Genomic DNA, 25120 nt, shown 5'->3' on the forward strand with positions numbered 1-25120 from the left:
AGTGGGAAAAGAGTGCATACTTGCAAGAACATGGAACAGCTGAAGAAAACCTAGGTGCTCAGCAGCAATTCTGATCATCTCTCCTGTTCCCTTATCAACCATGTAGAAAAGCCTTGCTTCTTCATATTGGCTATGCCTTTCTTCTTTTTCATAGATCTCTGATCCAAAGTCCAGTTATGCTACCTGGATTTAAAATTATTGTCTTACACACAATGCAAACCTATACCAAATTAACTTTTTTGGTGATATTTTTATTTAGGCAGTAGTGTAGATGCTCTCCCTGCCTCTGAAATTGTATTCCTTCAGTCCTGCCTTTCCTTTCAACTTGCCTAAATATGTGGATCAAAGCAGTTGTGGGGGAAGACATAAGCAAATTAGGCTTACTCTTGGTGTAAAGTTAGGAGTAATCATACTGTCTTTCACTGCCAGTGTTTTGGTAATCTGAGGTTTTTTTCAGGTTCCCGTTGGATTGTTGGTTTGGTTTTTTTGTGGTTTTTTTTTTTTTTTTTGGTTGAGAATGTTTGTACTTTCTTAATAATTCTCAAGCAAATGACACTTATTAACACAACAGGAAACAGAGATTGATATGATGATTTGGAATATTTCTGGGTGAAACTGGTGGCAAAAAGAAGCACAAAGACAAACAGAAACCCACAAAAAAACCTACTTTGTAGAAAAGTTTGGAAGACTGCATGATGCATTAGAGATGATAATATGGGATACTTTTTCTCTTCCACACTCAGGAACAGCTGAGAAAAGATGCAACTAGTCTTTCTGTCCATTTGGTTTAGAAGCTCGTTTATGTTACAAAAGTGCTTTTCTTGGTTTTATTCCTAAAATGTTTTAATAGTTTTCTTGGTAATTATATGCAATTTAGAAGTACATATGTTACAATATAGGAATTAATAGAATAAATTACACTTAATATGCAGAAACATGAAGTAGTAGTACAGATTTCTTCTTTCTATATTAAGAACTCCATCTTCTAATGACAGCATTTGCATATCCATTTTGATGTATGACATTTGCTGTGAAGTATGCATAAATTCAAATTTCTGAGTCTCCATGCTGATGATTGTAAATTCCATTAGAAATGATATCTTTAGGAATTTGAAATATTTAAGAAATATTATCTTAGAGTGAATGTAATAATTAAAAACTATTAGTACCTAGGCAATCTTGGATAGAAATTATCTATCTTAATACCAAATTATTAAAATGACATTGATATTTTAAGTTTTGGCAGTGAGAAGATTGATTAATGCAACTCTGTTGCAACAGTGAGAGGTGAAGTAAATGGGGGGAGAAAAAGAGGGTTCTATTTTTTAAATTTTGTTTTAACGAGTAGGAATTTAAAGAAATGCCATGAAAATCCATTTTGAGGCAGGAAACTGGAAAGAGAGTAAGGCAGTGTTCCAAGCCATGTTACTAAAATTTAAGAAAAGTTTTAATGATGTGAAAGTACTTGTAAAAAGTAAAATTAATGAGGCAAGTAGAATATGTGAGCTTCAGGAGAGGCCACTTGGGTGCAGCCATACAGCAAATAAATACATATATGAGGAGACAGAAAAAAACATAACTTCTGTTAATTTATTTAAGTTTTTAAAATTTAAATATTTTACAGAACGCTCTTGTACTTTTAAAATACCTGTCCCTTGTGAGAACTACTATGCAGAAATATAGACACAATTTTACACATTTTTGCTACTGAAGATGTCATAGAGGACTTAGAAATACCTCTAGCAATCAGCAGAATGTCTTAGGTCATTCAAAAAGGATAATGAGACTGCTATATAAATAATACAGTTGGAAAATGAGGAAACTGCTTAATTACCTATTTAGTTAGGTCAGGTTATGTGACAGACCATTCTCTATGTGTCAGGAGTGGCATGTTGTCTACGAAAAGCCAAGTAAAATAAATGGAATAGCTAGAGGACTGCTGATGGCTGTGACACTGGAAAGAGCTGCACAGGATTAATCAAGGCCTGTCATTTAAGAATAATGGAAGAGATTTCAGTAATATTGATGTATTTCCTAGGAAAGGATAATGACATGCTATAGAAAACAAAGTCATTAAAGGAATAAGGAATACTATTTCAAGTGCCATGTAAAAGTCTCTGTATCATAAAAGAGAATTAAGTTTTCTAGGGATAGTTTAGAATTCCTTTTACTATCGAAAGAAGAAAGTTGGAGTAAATAATACACAAGGCAAGAGCTAAAGCTTCATGGAAATGAACTAATTCTAGGGAAAAAAAAGAGAATGTAAAGGATTTCTTTTATTCTATAGACAAAACATAAAACCCCACATAAAGAGAATGAAAGACCAGCAGCATAACTAATATAGTGTACTTTATTTGTAATTAGGAAAAGGGAGATTAAGTAAAGGGTGCTTTTGATGTCTTACAAATGTCAGCAAATGTCACAGAAGCTTTATGGAAATACTGGCTAGGCCTATCAGCTGATTACCGGAGTTCACATAAGTTAGAAAAAATTTTTCATCAGTGATGTAGTCCACAGAACACATTTTTGAAACCAGCAATTAACATTGCAAGGGAGAATAATTACTATAGAATACAGTTTTTAATTTCTATCACTCAAGATCACGATGGGCTTTTTGTCCCCAGTAAAAGTATTTCAGGAATAGAGTTCACTGGGGCTGATGGTGCTGTCCTTTTGTATACACCATAACATGCAATTCTCTGTATGATTTGTGCCAAGATTTACACCCAAATCTGGTTATTTTGGTACTTTGCACTCTGATAGTGGAATAAAATATGCTGCTTTGGTAGAAAAATTGTAATTAATTGTAATTATAGCTACGTACACAGCTAGTACAGCTAGTATTAATAGAAACATGATTAAATTCAATTAAATTTAATTATGTGATTGTAATTCCCTACATAATTGGGGTGCCTACAAGGTGTCTACAAGGAACCATTTTGGGTAAGTCCCCAAACTGTCTCCAGGAACTTAGCATGCTAGGATTGCACTCTTAAATGCCTGTATGATAAAGCATGAGGTGTGGGTAATAAACACAATGAGTTAGAGGTCTGCATATAGCTGCAGTACTCTGATTTTGTTGGGAATATGGATATTTAGTGGAATGACTTGCTTGACTGAAGCATTGAAATGGACAGATACAGACTCTTTAGGAAGGATGGGAAGGGAACACAAAGAGAGGGAGTTGCCCTGTATGTGACAGAGCAGCTAGAGCACATGAAGCTCTGCTTGGGGATGGGAGAGGAGCCAATGGGGAGTTTATGGATTAGGTTTAAAGGCAGGACAGGAAAAGGTGACATTATAATGGGTGCTTGCTCTAGGCCACTTGACCAAGAAGAACAAGTAGATGAGGCTCTCTAGAAACAGATAGAAGTGGCCTCCGCCTTCACAGCAGGCAAAGAGGGGAGATCCTTCCTCTCTGCTCAACTCTGGGAAGGCCATGCCTGGAGTGCTGTGTCCAGTTCTAGGCATCCCAGAACAAGAGATGGACACACTGGAGAGAGTACAGCAAAGGATGCTTAAGGCACTGGAGCATCTTACATATGAGGAAAGGCTGAGAGAGAGCAGCTCTTTGTACCAGAGGAGAAAAGGCCCAGGGAGATCTTACCAATGTACACAAACACCTGAGGGGAGGGGACAAAGAGAACAGAGCCAGGCTCTTTCCTGAGATGCCCACTGACAGGACCAGAGGCAATGGGCACAAACCGGAAAGCAAGAGGTTCCTCTGAACATCAGGAAACACTTTTGTCCTGTGAAGGTGATAGCATTCCAGTGCTATCACTGGAAAAATCATGCCAGAATGTAATTTTATGTAATGATTTAAATTACAACTTCTTTATTTAGTATTTAGCTGGTATGTACACAGGATTTTTCTTGAGAATAGTGTTCCCTAGAATAACAGATTTCATAATTTACTAAAAGAAGAGACAAACTTGATGGAAAAATAAAAATATGAGTTGCATTTAAGAGTTTATACATATTCCACCTCTTTTATATCATTGATCCTCATTTAATGCCTTACCTACCTATTTAGGGTTATAAGATTTCTTTCCTGGATATATAGTCACACTGATTTCACTATGATATATATGAGGTCAGGATTGATACAGGACATCTTCATCTCTCATTTTTTTAGTTGCTGTGATTAAAAATAGTATCAATTCAGACTCATCAGAAGTCTCCTGAAATGTATAAAAACATATGTCAGCTCTCTCCTTCTTTCTTTTCCCTTCCTTGGGATTGAATTTAACAATAATACTCAATTATTGTGGACAACACTGTTTTGGAGACTATTAAAATAGCTTTTATTCCGTAATTTTGATATACAGTCTCCTCTTAAGTTCACATTTTCCACTTCCTGGGTTGACAGACATTGTTATTCATTTCTGTGTCATAAATACAGAGTATACATGAAAAGAAAAAACATATATCATAATGGTAGAAAACCTTCAAAGCTCTTACCAATTGACATGTTAGAATAATTTCAGATGGAAACAAAGACCATATTTCCAAAGACAATATTGTGTAATGTGTTTTTAAATGGACTCCAGCAGTAGGAAAAATAAACCAAGCATCAATATTTTAAATTTTATTTTATTTTTAAAAATACAATACTTTATATGTATAGTGCAAATTATACATTAGGATACAAAAAACTAACTGTTTCAATGGTTATTTTGTTAATAACTAGGCTACTTTAGGAAAACATATATGAACATATATATAATAAAATAATTCTTGTTTACAAATAACCCCAAACCTACAATTGGTTCTTACAACCACTCTTTTGTGATTAATTCAGAGAGCATAGGAATAAGTGGCAACTTTTCCTTTAAAAAACCCTCAACCTAAACAGACGAACCCCTACGTTTTAAAATACATGAAGCTATTGTGAATTCAGTCAAATAAAAATCTGTGCTGTCTTAGTGTATATTTGCCTTCCTAGACTGTTCCTTGGTGGAATAGAGAGATTGTTCTGGAAGCTGCTTATTCCTTTATACAATATTTAGTACCAAATTTTTTTTAGGCAAAAAACATAGCACATAAAACCCATGGATGTTAAAAAGACCCTTCAACCAAATCTGAGGAAGATCTTACCAGATATTTTTTTATTCTGAGACCACAGGACAGAGACTACTCGTAGAAGTAGGAATGTAGGCTTGTGCCATATTGATTTCAGTAGGAGGAGAGCCAAACCATGTTTCTTTGTTCAGTCCAGTGTTTTAATGAATGGGGACCTGGACAACTGCCATGGGTCAGGACTTTTTTCTTCTCTTTAACACAAGAATTACTTTCTGCTTACTCATACCCATGTATTGGAGGAGCCAGGAAATAAGGGCACTTCAGGTCTACTGGCAATTCTTTCTGTCTTTACCTAATGTACAGATTTTATTTATTACATGAAAATTGGAAGACAATATGCATATTGGCTTATGTAAGAACTTTTTGGTGTATGAAATTCAATTAGTCTTTCATCTTAGCTCAATGATTGTGTGTCTTCTGGAGTGGAAGCTACAACAACCTAATGAAGCTGAAACTTTCTTGTTCTAACTCTCTGAACATCAGATAAAGATCTCTCCTCCTTGAGGAGGGAGATTGGGTATTGGCATATTGACTTAGTGCATCTATGAAAGACCTTTTGCTGCTGCTCATATGATGTGTCTTAAAAAAAAAATCCAGCATTTCTCACCTGCAATCCTAGAATATTTTGTCAGTGACAAGACTATTTACCTTCTCCGGGCTTGACTCTTCCCTTTAAAATAATCTACAGTAAGAGGAAAAAGATACAAATGTAGTGATGAAAAAATGTGTTTGTTGTATGGTTATTTTCTGGGAAGTGAGAATCTTCAAGATTCTATCAGTAATGAAAATTGTAGGGAGATGTGAAAATTATAATTCTATCTATGTGATGGTATTTCACGCAGGGATGTGGAAAGAAATGCTAAAAAATTATATTAATTTTAATTTATGTCTTACCATTTTAAAACATTGTTAAGAACAAACAAATATTTTGAACATCAAGGAACTACTGTGAAATTTATCAATAAAAATAGTGGAAAATATTTTTCTCTTTCCTTTTGATAATGAATCAAGTTAAGCAAACACAGTCTGAAAATAGTCTGCATTGCAGACTGGAGTTTTTAATTTCTGTTTCTTGCAAAAGAATTTCAGAGTACTTGTCATCTTACATTACTTGTTGCACTTCCAGTTTAGTTTGCTCATCCCTTATCTTTCCCAGTCTCACAAAGCATTTTTTTTAAAATCTTTTTCCTTTCTGCCTGTCTCCTCTTAAATAACATACAATAGCACAGTCCTGGCAAACTGACAGTATAACTGAGCGAGAAAATTTAATGCGTGACATGTCTGAATAAAACTATGTGAAAATTACAGAATCGCTGAAAAGAGTTGCTTAAAATGTTACCTTTTGGATACATTTAAATAAGTGAACCTCTTGGGTGAGTAAATGTGTCTGAAAGCCATTGACTGTTACATCTGTCAACTGTGAGAATACCACACGGGATATGAGCTGGTCTGAAAATCTTGGACAGTAAATGCAGCTACTGTTAAACAACTGCATCATTTAATAGTTCAGTTCATGATGATTAAAATAAATATCTCCATTGTGGGAATTTTGTATCAATTATTTTCTGCTGACTTCATGTCAAATCTTCCCACTGTTGTGATTATGTTTAGGGACACAATCATTCTTATTCAACTAAGTATCCAGTCAAGTTGCTAATATTAAGTGTGCACTAGAACAATGAATGAAATGGCAGATGCTTCTATGGTGTATTCTGGCTTCACATTGCTAATATAATTACTTACAAAAAGCTAATAGGTTACAATTTGCCCTGAAACTTATCCTCAGAATTAGGAGATGCTCTGGACTTATTTGTATAAAATCTAAAAGACAGACTAATTCAAGAGTGTACTGAGGTCTCATTGTTCCTGTGATGCTAGAATTAAATTGAAATTTTGACACATTGCCGAAGAAAGTAGAAAAAAAAAGTTGCATTATATAATTAAAAATGACTGCTATGAAGTAAGAGATTAAGAGTCCATTTAGTTAATAATAAGTTAATAATAAAATAGTCTGTCAGTTTGCAAAGACTACAAAAACTTTAAACTGTTTTGGAAGGTGTCCTATACATTATAGTATATTAAATTAAGATTAAAAATAACTTGAACTGCATTAATGCCTACAGTAAATTTTCTAACTAGAGGGAGGTTTCTTAATGCACTCATATCTGGTGTCTAGTTATTTGAATACCCATCACTGAAAAATCATAGAGAGAGTTCTGAATCAGAAATTCAAATAGAAATATGTGTGGCAAATCCTGAAGTCTATCTCTCATTGTCATAAATCATTTTGAATTCCAGAAGTAGCTTGTATGATAAAATAGATCTGACTAGCCCAATCTTCTCTCTGATTTTTACAGTAGCATCTTTTTGCTTTTTGGTGAAAATAGGATTAACAATTTGTATGCTATTACAAAAAAAGTCCACCTACTTTATACTCATTTTGGGAGATTTCAGAATTGCGTGGATTTCATAGGGGAAGATGGGGAGAAATCCCAAAATCCTGAGTGGACAGGTTTGATTTGAATCATTGTATTCTAATTAACATGGATTTCCTCTGTTGTAATTTTTGAAGCAAAATTATTATGTTGTTCAACTAAAGTCTTCTGAAAGTATTTTTAGAAATACAAATACAAATCTTTGTATTTTTACAAAGATCTTATACAGATCTAAAAAGTTATTGAGCTGAATTTGAATGGGGCATCTTTTCATGAGCTCATTTTATTTATGGTTGCATTTACCCTAAAGAAGGATGTAATATGTTCATTAACCCTGTGTTTTTCCCACAAATGAAATAAAAGTAAACTTCTCTTAAAACCGGTTTTGGTGTCTGCCTTGGATTGCTAATTCAGTTTCACTTTTAAGTATTCACATAACAATCCATTTTGTGGCACTCTGTAAATATTATCTTCCATTTAACAAGATCTTCCTTTTTTATTTATATTAAATCCTTCTGGATTAAAAAGGTTATTCAACTGATTTAGATAGAAGAGATGCAAAAATATCATAGTAATTGCAATTACTGTATAATGAAACAGGGCTACATAAAATAATACCAACTGACGTTCTGATTTCCTGTGAAGTGAGAAAAAATACACATAAAATACATATACCAGTGGAGCTGAAAAGGGAAACATTTCTGTGGAAGAACTGCAAGAAATTCAGGAGTTTGCAAAATATCAGTGACAGATATGAAAACAAAACCACATCTTCACAGCTGATCATTTTGTGCAATGAAATTGCTAAATGAAACAGATGTCTTTCCATTTCTCAGCTTGGCTGACATGAATCACAGATGCCCATTAGCTAAAATAACTATAGGAAACACTTTATGCTAAAAGTAGCAGAAAAATATTTCACAGAATATTTTTTTAGTACTTGAGTAAAATGAAAAAAACTCTGCAGCACTGATTGACAGTGTTTAGGCATTTCAGAGTTGGATAATGATTCACCATACAGGGTTGTGAAACACCTTGGGCAGACTTTAGTCACCTTGAATCCTCTATTAACATCTGGATTGAATTAAGAACTGAAAAAAACAAAATCAGAAGTATTCTCTTTTATTGTTTAACTATACTACACATTTTCACCCCTTGAATTAAGTCTGGAAGACTTGTTCATTTTATCTATAGCTTTGTGTTTCCTGATCACTCAAAAAGACCTGAAAGGTTATTCTGAATTTGAAGTTTTTTCTACCATAACTCTGGACTCCTATGTATATACATATAATTTAAACTGGATTACCAAACTAAAGGCATTATTAATATTTTTTTAGTGAGCATAGTGTTATAGCTTAAAGTGTTCTTCTAACTATGTATTTTTGTATTCCTTTTATGTTACTGTGAGGTGCAACTCTTGGCTCCCTAGAAGTCTTTATGTGGTTGTCTCAAAGTCCTATATTCAGCTCTGTTTCCAGACTTTTGGCTAATATATGTGTGGGGAAAAACAGACAAACAAAAAGTCCCAAAACCACACAAACAAAAAAAACACACACAAGTAGGAAGTTTGAATTTGGCAGAGGTAATAGGTTAATGATTTTGTGGGCAAAAAAAAAAACATTTTTAAATCACCTCACTAAGGCTTAAACATGGCTACAGGAGAGGCAATGGAAAATCAACAATGATGGTACCTTACATATTAGACAAATAACTGTGTTAAAAGATCTTTACACGCTAAATTTGATTTAAATACAGTTGTTCAAAAACTCCATATTTTGTAGTGCAGGGATTTTCTTAGTTTTCTGATTTAGTTTTCTTCACCATACTGTTCAGGCTTCAAGTGCCAGGCAATATTTTAAGGCACCAGAATATAATTATTGGATTGCTAAATTATTTTACAAGTTCCTGGCATGGTTTTGCTAAATATCACTCTCCAAAACAATTTACATGCATCATTCGTTTGGCCAGACACTCTTGCTGGGAATTGTTTGCATGGAGTTATTCTGTTCTGGAGATAATTTATTAGAATGGGTGTTGCCAGGCTGCCTAATGGTTTCTGAGTGAAAGGACAGGCACTGCAGCACCAATACACTATTGTAAACTTTTGCAAGAATTAGTAATACCAGACCTGGGCTTGGAAAGCATCTGGGAAAACTGCAATGTGCCCATTTAAGGATTCCACTCAAACAGAACCTTATTTTATATTTCTGTCACAGGTCTAAGGAAGAGCATGCTCTTACCGTACTCTTCATCATTCTGGTATGAAAATATTTCATAGAGTGGTCATGTTTCATAGAGTGGTCAAATATTTCAGCAGTGAGTTCCTAGGACCAAAATGTTTTTGAAGTGAAATTATATTCTAGGAAGACATGGAGAAGAAAACACTCAAGAACTACTTACACTAGATGACATTTTAAAATGGAACACAGCTTGGAAGATGCTGTCAAGTCCCTTAAAGAAGGGTGAAAGGGTTAATTGGAGGCATGAAAGGTCACAATTTTTGTGAGCCATCAGGGGAGAGATTAAAGCTCACTTTAAAAATTAATTCTTCAAAAGAGGTGTGAGAATGGCTTGCAACCTTCAGTTTGAAGTCATTAAGAGAAACAGAAGGAAAAGAAAGAAAAATATTTATTTGCAAAGGATTTTTCTTAACGTCTACCTTCCTACTCTTTTGTGTTTGGTGGAGTTTCATATTTTTTTATTTGTTGTAGAATGAAAAGAAACAGTAAGAAAACACTTTGTAAAGTAAACATGCACGTGTGTAGTGTAAGCAAAGTTTAATGGGTCTAAATACTTTCATGTAGAAAATCAAAGTTCAGAACATGATAGTATTCAAATTTCTACCATGAAGGCTTTGATCCAAGATGCCTGGTGAGTTCTGTCTGTTCCACATATATCAAGTCTGTGGGAAATATTCAGTGTTTGAGAATTTTTTACAACATCAAGTCTGTGGGAAATATTCAGTGTTTGAAAATTTTGCACAACCTAAAAGTCTACTGTTTGACTTTGGCTTATCCCACCAGTCCACTCTGTATGCTTGGTTTCAGCACAAAAGACAAGGAAAGACAAATTCGAAACCAGAATAATTAACTATTTCTATTCTTATACTTGAAACAGTTGCTATGGAAGACAACATGAGGGCATCACAGATGAAAAAGAGAAATATTTTCATGGCTGCAAAGCAAGGGGGGGTATTTATGCTATGCTACATGTATAACATTTTTCATTATCTGAAATGGAGGCTTAAATTAAAAAAAACTCTTCACATGACTAAATATAATCTTCCCGTGGATTTAATCAGTGCTGCAATTACGTGTGCAAATAACTAGTTTTAGAAGGGAAAAAATGCACCAGTTCTTAAACTGGAATATTCTGCTATTTTTTGAGTGTGATTTAAAAGAAATGTAGTTGCACTTCAGTTTTGTAATAAGACCTTCTACTTTATTTGATCCTTCTGCTGAACTCAAAACTAAGTGTACTAAAAAGAATATATTTCATGGTGAAAATAAATCTGAGTGCCAGATTCTTTCAGTTAATTATGGAATCAATGAGATTGGAAGGACCTTTCCAACAAGGTGTTTAGAGAAATTATGCTAAATGTATCCAAAAGATCAAATGAGCCATCATCCACACAGGTGTGCTGAGCAACAAAGCATAATTGAATAATTTTCCATATAAAGGACTGCAAGTTATATATGTTAAGTTAAGCTTTATGCAACTTAAATAATGGGTGTTAAATCAATACTGAATGCTTAATAAATTTGGGTGTTTTTCCTTTAGTCTATTTATATTAGTTGATAAAGTGCAAGTGAAAATGATTTAAAATTAAATGTTCCCTGATTTGGGAGGAGTATAAATAATATGAAATGAAATTTTAAAAAATATATTATTTCATGAAACCAGTGGTTCTGTTTTCCTTAATTGTCTTGTATTTAGCCATGTTCCTTATCTGCTTAGTGAATTTACAACTAGCACAGCAGTTGTGAATTTTTAATAGGATCTCTTCAAGGAAAGAAAAGGTCAGTATTAACATAAAAATCTTCTTTAAGAATGTGGTGCAGAGGTTTCTTAGCAGAGAACAGGTGTTGCTGCAAAAGTAAAATCTTCCAGAACAGCCAAGTTGAAAGATTCTTGGAACTAAGTTAGGAAACTGGCTGTCAGTCAGTGGTGAATAAAAAATACTTTCTTAATCGTATCAACCACATATGTGGCATACAGAACAACTTAAAATATAATAATGATATTTAAAAACAACCATTCTTTTCATTGCTTCTAAACAAAGTACTGTCTTCTTCCATTTCAGCTTCATTCTGACCAGGATAAAGGAGATGGATCCCTCAAATACATTTTGTCAGGAGATGGGGCTGGTACTCTTTTTATAATTGATGAGAAAACAGGAGATATTCATGCAACTCGGAGAATTGACAGGGAAGAGAAAGCCTTTTACACCCTGCGTGCCCAAGCTATCAATAGAAGAACTTTGAGACCAGTGGAACCTGAGTCTGAGTTTGTCATCAAGATCCATGACATCAATGACAATGAACCAACATTTCCAGAAGAAGTTTACACTGCTAGTGTCCCTGAGATGTCAGTAGTAGGTGAGTTCTCTGTACTGAGGTACAAATGCCTTTTCTCCATTACTTGGCAAATTATTTCCCCATCTTTTCAAAAGTCAGTCATGTGCAGAATTCTACCTGATAAGTTTTTTTCATTTTGACATATTTGTTCAAATACTGAAATGGCATTCAGAACCAGATTTTTATGATCTAAGATCTGTTTCTACTTGGAATATCCAAATTATTGGCTTTACAGTTCTTTGGAATATAAATATTATAGATAGTAGGTGAATGGTGAATCATCCTCCTCCTTAGGAACTGTTAGAATAAGATGACTAAATTAGCCTGTTGAAAGCTCAATATTTTTTTTTCTTTCATTTTCACTGTAAGTTCCCAGTGGTGATAAGCACTGAATGGAGAGCTATCTCCACTCCCTCTGTGGGTGAGGAGAATTACATATTGACTCATGCACTGTCGATGCACTGTCTGAAGGTAGACACCCTCTTAATTTTTTTTTTCTTTCACTTTTTTACTGTATAGACAAATTCACTTGTGCTTTCACTTTCTTAACTCCATCCACGAATGACACCTTCATGAATGTTAAACAGCTGTTTGACTTGATCTTTCTTCTCTTTGCAATGTATTTTCAGTTCCTATCTTAACTACAAAGTTGTGGCCTGGATCATGCCAGCTGGTGAATTTTATAACCAATAACATTTTGAAATATGACCTATTATTGATATTAGTGCATACAATTCATTAAGGATAATTTTTAAAAACTTAAAAATATATTATGTTTCTTTTAAAATATAATATTAATTAATTAATTGCATAAATGTAGCTACTATAATATTAAATTCTAAAAATTCAGAAAACAAACAATGCATTCAATGTAATTTTAGGCTATTATTACCATTTTAATCACCTCCACTGCCTGAATAGGTCAAACAGGTATTTTAGATTACTAAATTAGCCTGTTGAGATGATAAGATTTAAAGATGTTTTAAATATATACGCATTGATAATTGAGTATTTAACTTCCAGGACCTTGGAAAATGCTAAAAGAAAAAAAAAAACATAATTATTGAAAGAGAATGCCCTCAGCAAATCTGTGCAGCATTGTATGGAAGCATAATACTAATATCTTTTTGTTCTTAATATTTCAATCTACTTTCAGTTTGTGATTGAATCAGTTTTTACGATTCCAGCATTCAGCAAGTGTTTTTTATTGTAAAGGAAAATAAAATTTATAAAGAAAGTTAGAGAAATCTGACAGATGATTGTGTAGGCCTGTACTGAAATCTCATCAAATAAGCCCACATAAAGAGAAGAACTGAAAAATCTTCCACCTTTACTGTTCCAAAATCTAACAAAGTGTAATACCAATTTACTAACATACTGGTCAGTTTTCTAAATTTTCATAAACATATACAGCTTTAGGCAGAGCATCTTGAAAGTGCATCCTGAAAGAACATTTCTGGAGCATTTTCTACAGAAGCATTTGGCTAGATTACAGGAGGGTTGAAAAAGTATGTCTCAGAGTTTCAACTTCATTTCTTATGGTCTTTCTGTAAATTCCAAAATGAATTGTTTAAAACATGATTGGAAAGATATAATAAAATTAATCAGTGTTTTCATTAAGTATTGTGCTATTATATAATACTAAGTTTTTAGCTATTGTTTCTTCATTTCATCAGTCTCAATTCCATAAATAACATTTTTCTATAAGTATTCTCAAATATTCACAGCATTATTTCAATGCTTCTGAAGTATTCAGATTGCAAGGTTCCAGTGTATCTGTACAGCTGTACATAGATCATAAAATTCTGAAACTGCAAAATGTCAGCATTAAAACAACAAAAAATAAGATAATATGATAAGAAAAATATTTACAAAATAATAATTTATAGAGAAACAAAGAGCAACAAACACACCAACTTGGGTGTACTTAGTGTGTTAACCTTATATCTTACATAAATAGCTGTGCTGAAACAAATGGACTTCATTTTGTCAATAAAATGATAATAATTAGGAGAATTGTAACTCAGTTCAAATCTGTCATGTTCCTGAGTTTTATAAATGCAGTCATTCAGCTGTTAGAGTGACTGTCTACCTGATGGGCAGCATTTCTTTGAGCTTTATTACTTTTAGCTTTATTTCTGCTCCCTAGAGGTTTATATTCATCTGTAGTCCATAAGAGAATGACGTGATTTTATAAAGTATTCATCAAAGTTGATTCATTTCTTCATAACACTAATTTAATTCTCCAACTTAAAAAAAATCTACTCAGTAATCTGAAAACTAAAGGCTAAGGGAAGAAGGGGAGAAATCTTCTAAAAGAATAAGCTGCATAACACTTTTGAGAAAAATAGAACTAATCAGAAATTGTGAAGTCATTATGTCAAAATTCCTCACATTTTGGTACAACAATAATATATTATCACATCATTATTACAAAATATTTTTAAATTTGTATTTTTTCTGGCATCATACAATTCAAGAATTTTTAGTACAGCAACTTACATGAGAAATTTATGAAAAAAGGAGCAATTACATTTTTTATTACAATTTCACTTCCTCATTCAAAAGAAAATAGGAAGAAATTCCTACATTTCTCTATTTTCTTTCTCTCTGGACTTTCTTTTTTTTTTTGTTATGGTATTGTGAGCAGCCCATTACTTGCCCAGTACTGTTGGCCATGGGCTAAGAAACTGTCAGGCTTGATGTAAGGAATGCAGATAGAAATTGCAGTCTTGGATGTAATTGCACATTCCGTTGAATATCCCCTGTAGTAGTCACTTCTGTGAGAAAGTAGAAACAGTTAATTTTTCTATAAATGTCTGCAAACATTAAGAGGAGTTTATGATATTAATATTTTCACAGTGATAGGTACCAGAAAGAGAAATTACAAAGCTAAATTACTCTGGCCCTTCCCTGAATAGAGATGAGTTACATGGTTCTAAAAAAAGTGTGCTACTATCAGGACTGTAATATTTTCATTATCTAACCCAGAATATTCAACATGGTGTGGCACTATGCTACATATTGGGAGTCTGAGAAAGAGAGATATTGCTGGAACCACACCCTGCCTTTCCTGTGTCAGACCTGCCAAGCAGACAGAATCCCATGTGAAGGATTCCCTGTCCTCACTCTGTTCCACTTTGCTGAATGCCATGACTTCAGGGATAGGGGAGAATGGTGGCAAGTTCCTGCTCAGTCCTGCAGGCGCATCTGTTCCTCAACTACCTCGCTGTCACAGGTGCCCTTGCAGGGGTGGTGCTGATCTCCCCTCTCTGCTGATTTGCAATAAGGCACAATAAAATGGAATGGAACTGTGTCAAGGGAAGCTCTAATTAGACATTAGGAAAAAGTTCTTCATCGACAGATTGGTCAGTCACTGGAACAGGCTCTCCAGAAAAGTGTCAGTGTCTTGAATGCTTCTCTTAGTCATATGGTTTAGTTCTAGGTAGTCCTATGAGAAGCAGGAAGTTGGACTTGTGATCCTTATGGGTCCTTTCCAACCCAGTATATTACATGATTCCATGATAGCATTATCCGCCAAAAATACATCTATATTCTTATAGGATGACTTGCGCTCCTGCTACTATTGGTATATCTAAGTTCAATAGTTTACTATCAATCAGGTCTAAAGGCTGGACCACTAGACAGACACATAAACATATCCAAACAATGTTTTTTAAGATACTAGTTTATTCAAACCAACTGCACAGAGAAAGGTCCTTATATATAAAAGTAGGATTGTATAGTATAATAAAATGGGGTGAAAAGGAAAATAAAATACATGGCACTTTCACTGTCAAAGGTGAAAGAGGACCTGTGCACATAGATGGTGCAGATAGAGATCAGATGTCATGCCTCCTAATGGAGGACAGAACACTGGAACAATTCTCTTTGTTCATTGTTTCCAATTCCTGTGGAAGTAGTCATAATCTTTTATATGTATATTCATCACACAAGCACTGTTTCATAGATAATAAATATTTACTCTTTTTTTCCTTTGTTATACATAAAATCCATATCAGTCTTTAATATGACTACTAACTTAGAACTTGTAACTGTGCCTTGTATTTATGTTGTGCTTTGTCTGTGTTCTCAAAACCTTGGCCATTGCCTGGTGACTGCATTCTCTGTCCTGGTACTGATTATCAATGTTTCAAATAGGCTTAATCTTATCTCTACTTTAAGAAGTGTCAAAAACCCCCAAAAAGTCAGCTATTCTGCAATTTTGCCACTGTGTTGTCTATTTCTACACATCTGTAAAGCAGCTACAATGGTGAGGTGTTCATATGAACCTTGTATACACTTATCAGGATATCAGAAAGAAGAGAAACATGGTATCACATCATGCAAAGAAAAGAATGAAATGCTTATATAAAAAAACCTTGAAGTGATTGTAATCGGTGCACCCTTGGAGAACAGGGGTTGCTCCATCCTGAAGTTTCCTGTACTAGAAGGAATGATAAGGTGATTGGGAAGTCAGAAAAGCACTATTTAGTCTTTATCTACTCCATATGCTCCATCCATAAACCTTATCAAGTCATGATGCAGCCATACACCAGCCTCTTTCAGACCACAAGAGCAGTTTTGATTTCTTCCTCCGGCTGTGGTACTAACCAGACAGACACCGGAGGATATGGCTATTTCTATTATCAAATAGAGTGTTTTACAAAGGCCCATAAATTCTTTGTTGTCTTGTTCATCTTTCTTTTGTTGCTTATTAAACATTGAAAAGGCAGACATAAATGGGCCAGCTTCAGGATCTCACAGCTGGGTCGATATTTGAGAAGACAACTTATTCTCCTGAAGTCTTTGTACTGATTACTGGATTTTTATCTTCTTTCACTTTTTCCTTTCCTTACTTTCAGAGTTTGTGACCCAGAATATTCTTACAGTTTTGACGACAGTCTTCTGCTCTGTCCATCATATTTTTTACCTATCTCTTTCTGCTCATTTGGAGGTTTCTTTTCAGAACTGCAAATAGTCTATTTTCGTCTAGATGGATTTTCCTGTAGAATTTGCCTATTAGTGTATTTTAGAAAAGTTTTCAGAACTTTCTCTTTAGACCTCTTTTTATATATTTATATATCTTCACAGCCTATATATTCTATAATCATTCCCTATCCTTATTGCATCTTGTAACTTTTCTGCTTCTAAATTAGGGATATCAATATATGATATTCAGAAGATGTAACCTCCTTCTGGGTTTACATGTGATGTACAGGGTGCCCTGTTGGTCTGTCATCTCTACCTCTTGTTATATATTTTCTTTCTCTTGAGACAGCAGTTAGAGCTGCTTAACTTTTTACCCCAGCTTCTTCTATACTCCCTTATTAGTGCTATTCACCAGTTCCCAATGCTTAGTCCTCTCTGCCATGGAATTCATCTTACAACACCTCCTTCTGGTTTCCTACTTAGAAAGATATTTCAAAATCTTTTTTTTTTTTCATACAAAGTTCTCTCAACAAACCCTTTTGCATCTTCTGACTTAGGACATTTCAAAAACCCAAATCAGGATTTTTTTTTTTATTTTTTTACAGAGTTTAATTTCACTCTGCACACAAATCCTGCCATTAGGAGATGAAACAAAAAGTTTAAAAAAAAAACCCAAAACAAAACAAAAACCCACCAAGCTAAAACATTTTTCCTTAAAAAGGACATCTTAAAAGAATTGAAATTATCCACTCCTGTGCTTGTTTGCAACTTATTTTTTTCTAAGTTACAAGACTATCTTGTAGTCAAAGATCCTTCTGATGCTGAGTTCTCTGAACATGCAGCCCTTTTCAGTTCTTTTCTGTATTCTGCAGCTTAAAATAGATTATTTCAGTGGAAAACATTTGTCATTATTTCTGGGGAAAATAGGTGTCATTATTTCCTGTCTTTTCCACTAAAAACAGCAGAAAATTTCTATTAATTTGGCTTGTTTTTTGTATGGATAATTTACTATAGAGGGTACTTACTCTAGTCAAGTATCACATAACTCAGCTGGGAGTAAAGAAAACAAAACCTAAGCTTACAATCCAGCTCCACAGTGGATATTTTGTGGATTCCTTTTCCTAGATAATTATTTCCAGTGATTTTTATCTAATATGTATGCATCATAAATGAATTGTGAGGTCAAAGTCATTAATACTTGTATTGTGTTTGAAGATGCTTGCAGAAAACAGCAGCAAGGGCCAAATATATTAATTACTTTTATAGTCCTAGACTCAAGGGAGAGTCAAACACTACAATTAAAGATATGTTAAAATATGCCTTCTGAGAACTACAATAATCTGCCAAGAGACTGTTTGTGTCTGGGCCAAGTTTACCACTGCTAAATTCTACTTCATGGTATGTAAAATAGGCAATTATGCCAGAAGAAAATAACAGAATTCACTGGTGTGTTATTAATAATGTAGATGGTGCCTTATTCATAGATTCATAGAATGGTTTGAGTTGGAAGGGACCTTAAAGATCTTCTAGTTCCAGTTCCCCTGCCATGGGAGGGATGTCACCTACTGACCTCATTGCTCAGAACCCCATCCAACCAGGCACTGAGCACTGCCAAGGATGGGGCAGCTAAAGCTTCTCTGGAAAACCTGTTCCAGTGCCTCACCACCCTCACAGTAAAGAATTTGTTCTTTATATCTTATCTAAACCTGGTGTCTTTCAGTTTGAAGCCATTCGCCCGTGTCCTATCACTACATGCCCTTGTAAAATGTCCATCTCCATCTCTCCTGTATGTAATCACTGTCTCCTTTATGCACTGCTATAGAGGTCAGATTAGGCTTTAAATTCTGAAAGTCAAAGACCAGCTTCATCAGAAGCGACCTGTGACTATGTAAAAGACAGAGCATGATCTAGACTAAGTGATGATTATTAAGTGATCCCTACACTGTAGTTTTTAAGCCCTGGCATAACTGATCATCTTCAATGCCTTTGGATTTCTGGTCCAGGTTTCCTACCAGAACAAACAATACATTTGTTTTATTGAGCATCAGTGGTCTTCAGTGTACTGAAGCAAAGCAAAACCAGCTGGTGCTTTGACAGATGATGTGCAGAATGTAATTGATACACTGATGGCACTACTCCTGTTTACTTCTTGATGTGGTTTCTGTCAGGTTTTTACAGGAATTGCTGATCCCCTGTGGAAGCCTGAGGAGCACATCTATTTTCCTCTCATAGCAAGGGGAGTTCTGCATCCTCAATGGCACTTGGAAGTGTAGTAGTGCCCTTGCACTTCTCCTCCCAGGTACCAGACCCATAAAAACCAAAGTGCTGAGGTAACATTAAAAAGTAAAGTTCATCCTTACTGTATTTGGGTAATAGAGTGTACATTGTCCTGAACATAACCCACCAATTGCATGGTGTGATAGCAATGAAATTAAGGAGCCCAAGTCTCTTTCCACAGACTTTAAAGGGAATAGGTACAAATCTACAGTTTTCAGAAGTTTCTGACAGGTTTTTTTGGGGGTGTATATATGCAGCCATGTTAATTCCAGCTGGGGAGAAGTATAGATGATGTAATTTGCTGTTTCATGTGCATGTGCGCTGAGAGTATTAATTAATATATTCATTATGACACCCAAATAAGACAGCAGTAACTGTTAGACACATATTATTGCATTTAAAATTGATTTGTTTAAAATATATTTTAAATTTATTAAACAATTTCTTCAGTTTCCTTCCAAATTATTCTTCAAAATTGGTTTTCCTTATATTTTTAAACTAAAATGAAACAAAAGTCTCATACAATTGACCTATTAATAGATACGTTTAGTTTGACAAGTGAAGGGAATGTGAAAACTAGAAAAAATAAATTATTCAGTTACATGTAATATAGTATTTATTTTCATGTATTTACAATGTAGAAGTTTCTGATTAACACATCAGGCTGTTGTGACATATGTGTTGATTATGACTGTTCTCTGTTGGTATGGATATGAAATGGAGGAGTTGTAAACTTTACTTGCACACGTGTTGGTCAGCATACTCAGTGGCTTGGGGGTTTTTTGCCCTTTTTTTTAACTTGCAGCACTTCAGTTACTGAAGATGGTTTGTCTTATCCTTCTTTTACACAACTGCTATTTCAGAGAAGGTATTCTTTAGGAACAGGTATGCATTCTAGCACTGCAGTTTCTCTATAGTAGTAGGATGGTGCGAAAGTGCATTTCAGAATCAAGACAACACTCTTCAGAACTTAAATATATTAAGCAAAAGGCCTATTCCCCTTTTAGCAGAATAGTTATATAGACATATTATCTACACATGGAGTTCAGTAAGGCTGAAGACATGAGACATAGAGAATCATAGAGACAAAGCTTTTAGAACAGACCTGTCATCCCCACATTCTTATTTTTTAAAAAAAAAATCAGATTTTTGGATTCAGCCATTTTTTAGATGCAATCTGTAATACAATAGAAAGTTATTTTCTCTTAATTTCTTTACACTTGTGTAGCAGTTTTTACATTTTAAAATTTTATTTTATGTTTGGGTCTTTTCTCTGCTAAATTCATGATTATAACCAGCCCATTCTGCCTTCTTTATGAGAAGCCAGTACTTTTAAGGACTCACTGAACCAAGTATTTTGATTCTCTAGCAGTTGAAAACTGAACATTTCGGAGAACTCATCTCTGTTTCAACAGTTAGGCACATGCTTATTCCCTTGATATTGGTGCTATGATTGAACAATTTACTTGTAAAAAGTGGGTTTGTTGTCATGTCATAAAATCCCAAATAAATGGAGAAATAGCATTTACTTTTACTTTTTTATGTTTTTCTGTGTATGTTAGAATAAGTATGTAATCTGGACAGACAATGCAGATAATGTGAGGGATTAAATAGTTGTGCCAAGGGTCCTGGATTCCAGGTGCCTTTTTCATATTTGGTGGGGAAAAGAATTTTGAAAGAATTGGGAGAAACAAGTTTTGAAGTCTTCTAGAAGATCCTCAGATTAGCCCATGGCTAGCCAGTCATGTGCTTACGATGATTGTTTTTCCTTTTTTTTTTTTTTTTCCAATTCTTTCCTATATACTTAAAATAGTATCTCCACTTTATGGATGCACAGTTGGGGGGATCCTTGTTTATACTTTGTTTCTGTGATGGAAGAGTTGAACATGATGTAGAATATATTTTGATTGTGGAAAAACTGTCAGTGGTAACGGCAAACATTTCATGTTTTAAAGGATTGGTATATTCTACTAAAATTTAGAAAAGGTCTTTAAGGTTAGGAAATTTTCTGTAATCTAAATAATCAGCAGATTTTAAAGTTCATATGACAGTGTGTCTTCTGGTAATATCTATCTGTAGAAACACTTAGAAACAGGGAGAACCGGTGCCTTGTTTTTCACAAGTTCCAATGACCTGTTTAATCATCTTTTTCTGTCATGCTCCTGCATGTGTAATTTCATATCATACTCATATCATTGAACAAAAGAAAATAAAAAGAAAACAAACCACAAAACACCCTAAACCCATTCTAGGCAATGGAATGAAGGCATTTATTCCAAGTAAAAAAGTGTCTTCTGCAAAGAGGATGTGAATACATGAAATTGTTGTAGCTAGGTAAGGATAAGATTTCAGCTCAGACAGAGCTATTGTTTATATTTTCTAATTAAATCTCAATCACACTTGGGATTACGGAAGTTTATTTTCAATTTATGTAGAAGGAGACCCTGAATAAGGAAGAATGTTCCTAATGTTGACTAGAAGATCACAAATATATTTGGAAAATCCAATTAGTATTAGCTGACATTTTCTTTGGTGTCTGTTGGAATGGAAATTGATGCTCTAACACCTCCGTGTAGTGTCATATGCAACTAAGTTGGCTTTGGATGTTCCAGGTACTTCTGTGGTCCAAGTAACAGCTACTGATGCTGATGACCCTTCATATGGAAACAGTGCCAGAATAATTTACAGCATACTTCAAGGGCAGCCATATTTCTCTGTGGAACCAGAAACAGGTAATAAATATTTTCATTATTTTCATTTACCATAAACTTTAAACTTTTTCTTTCATTTAAAAGACCTTGGATCACATAAAAAATGTAATTAAAAACTAACTGAAATGAAAGAGCATTTCTTGCTTTTTCTCATTATTTATAACTTTTATAATACATATAAAAACTCAAGACATCTGAAATTATGAAGTATAAGTAATTTCACAGTGGGACTATTTATTGCTTAAGATTTAAATAACAACATTTCTGATAAAGGCAGGCATAAAGGTTTTTTTCCTTAGAAAATATTGTTCTTTTTTTCCCTAATGATTCTACTTAGATTAATAAAATATGTTCTTTCTCCTAAACCTTTGACACAAATATCTTGAAGCATTTTTAGCATGAAACTGGAAAAGTACCTGTGATGTAGAACAAGTACTCAACCAAGACATAGCCTGTACTAAAGACTACTATAATTATAAGACTACTATAATACTTATGGACAGAAATTTGTTCTTCGAAACATTAAATGAATATTTTAGAGATTTATTTCAAGACTAATATAAAAAAGATAAGCAACAAATACATTATTAGCGATTCTGTTTTCCAATTTATTTCTTTTAGGCATCATCAGGACAGCGTTGCCGAACATGAACAGAGAAAACAGGGAGCAATACCAAGTAGTTATCCAGGCAAAGGACATGGGAGGCCAGATGGGTGGATTATCAGGGACCACCACGGTGAACATCACACTGACTGATGTCAACGACAATCCACCTCGCTTCCCCCAGAGTAAGCTGCATTTAATAGTTGACTTGTGCTGGAACAGTTAAGCAGTCACCATCTGGTTTAATTTAGAGTAAATCTAGATTATGGGGCGCATATAAACAAAAGGCTTATGTGCTGATTATTATTATTAAAGCAGTATATTAAATGTTAAAGCTTTTTTTTTTGTTAAGAAACAGTTACATGATGAAACATAACTGCAGTAAACCTGGAATTCCTCCCAGGAATATGGGGAGCAATAGTAGGTGGAATCGTAAGAGCATTAAATCAATGTTTTTTGCTCTTTCCTTACCTATTGCTTAAATCCTACATTCTCTCCCACTGGAGAATAAGACATGTTGTAATTCTAGATATGCAGAAATGTTTGAATTGAGGTATCTGCTTAAATATTTAATCATGAAGAATGTGGAAAAGAAATTACTCAAAGGGAATCAGACAGATTTGTACTTTTCAGCTATAGAGCTACAAAACAATATACAAAATTTCCCAAATTAAAGCAAATTACATTAAACTTTTTGTTTGTTTGTTTTTTACAGCTTTAGTGAAGGTTTTTATAATGCTTTTTGCTGCTTGATACTACCACTGTCAAGACTTTGTATCCTCAAACCAAAATGTAAAAATATTTTTGGTCTCTATCTGATATGAAAATATTAAACTATGTAGCATTGAACTTGTAACAGTTAAGCATTTTAAATACATTTGAAGCCTTTTGCATAAATTGAAGTTGCAGTATTTGTGCGATGATTTAGATTTACTTAGTATGTAAAGGATTTAGAGTATCCTCACCACACATTTTATACACTCTGTATTATTCTATTCAATCCAGTAGTTACTGATGCACTCTTCTTGATCAAAATAACAGAATCAGCTTCAAATTATGCTCCTTATGGCAGAACTGGAGTACATAATTATGTTCAATTTAATATTGAAGTTAATATATATGCATTCAGCCAAGATGTTTATCAGCATGTAATTTCATATTCACACTTTAACAAAAAAAAAAGCCATACACCATTAAATAAGTAGAACTTGTGCATTTCTACAAAGGTCATATTCTAAACAGAATTTATTGTTAATTTATAATTTTATTTTTTTCATTTTCCCACAATTTTTAAAAATTATTTTTATTGTTTCAATATGTATATAGAAGATTATGGTATTTCCATTGTTGTGTAGGACAGGAATGCTGTATTACTCTTCTCTGGAGACACACTGAAGAAGGCCATTCAAAGAGGTGCCATGTTCAAAGCCTTGCAGGAAAAAAAAAATAAGTTAAACTTAAGACAGCATAGAAGCTTCAAGAGTGCATATTTATACTTTTCTCTTTTTTCTTGTTTCTTAAACAGTGTGGTAAATTAGAAGTTAGAATGATGGAATCAACTTTCCAGACCATTTTAACATGACTTATCTGGGATTCCAACATAATATTTGAGATAGAGAAGGATTTGATGTAGCATCTCTGCATTTTTCTTTAATGTCAGTTTAAATCAGACATGTCATTTGCTTTAAAGAAACTTAATTTTGCTTTCATGGGCTTTTGTTGTTTTTGTTTGATTTTTCTCTCTACTTTCTCTCTTCCAATTTCTTTGTTAGATATAAATGCATGTTTCATTGGAGATGAAAACTAAAACATTTATAAGGATGACATATTTTACTAAATATATGAAAGTAAAAATAGCTATTGACTTTAAAAATATATATATTTAGCCTCAAAATGGAAGTAGACATAACGATTTGTGATTTTAACAGAGTTCAGTGAGACTGCTGGAATTGAAACTGATTAAGTTAAATTATTCTTATTCTATTCCAATAATAAAAAAACCCAGATGTATTAGGTTAATGAAACAATAATATTCATATCGGATTTATAAATTATCAGGCTAAGTATTAGAATTCCCATTATGTTTCCACAGCATATTACAGCTATATGTTTCAATAAAATGTTTAATATCAGCTTATATGTCTCCCACAAGAAACTCATATTAATATTGGGGAAAATTTGACATAATGTATTGTATCATACATTCTAAAAAAATAAATATAGAAGAACCCCTAATTCCTCTGTTGTTTGCATTATGAAACAAGGATTCTTCAGAATATTTTTCTCTTCTTAAAAATATACTAAAACCCAAATAGATAACAGTGGTGATGAGATTTAAAACTTTTTCAAGGTGCTACAGAAAGGTCTTCAAACACCTCAAACACTGGATCTTTGTTTCAACTATAATACTTCCAGGTGTTCTCAGAAGTAAGGAGATACTGTTGACCAGTGATAAACAGAAAATGTGATTTATGGACTTAGAAGTCTGAAACTCAGTGAAAC

The 25120-nt window shown here is 33.8% G+C and overlaps 1 protein-coding gene across 3 annotated transcripts in view; it reads left to right on the forward strand.

The window, feature by feature from the left end:
* The window catches only part of CDH10 (cadherin 10), a 93353-nt gene that overhangs the window by 47981 nt on the left and 20252 nt on the right, over positions 1-25120 (forward strand). For all 3 annotated transcript variants that reach the window (XM_071453709.1, XM_071453703.1, XM_071453717.1), the window contains exons 3-5: positions 11821-12115; positions 21916-22035; positions 22636-22803. In XM_071453709.1, the coding sequence (XP_071309810.1) occupies positions 11821-12115; positions 21916-22035; positions 22636-22803 (583 nt within the window). The remainder of the gene's footprint in view (positions 1-11820; positions 12116-21915; positions 22036-22635; positions 22804-25120) is intronic.

The sequence above is a fragment of the Agelaius tricolor genome, unplaced genomic scaffold, assembly GCF_023055355.1.
Source record: "Agelaius tricolor isolate 1412-34295 unplaced genomic scaffold, bAgeTri1.0.p SCAF_2, whole genome shotgun sequence".
Lineage (NCBI taxonomy): Eukaryota > Metazoa > Chordata > Aves > Passeriformes > Icteridae > Agelaius > Agelaius tricolor.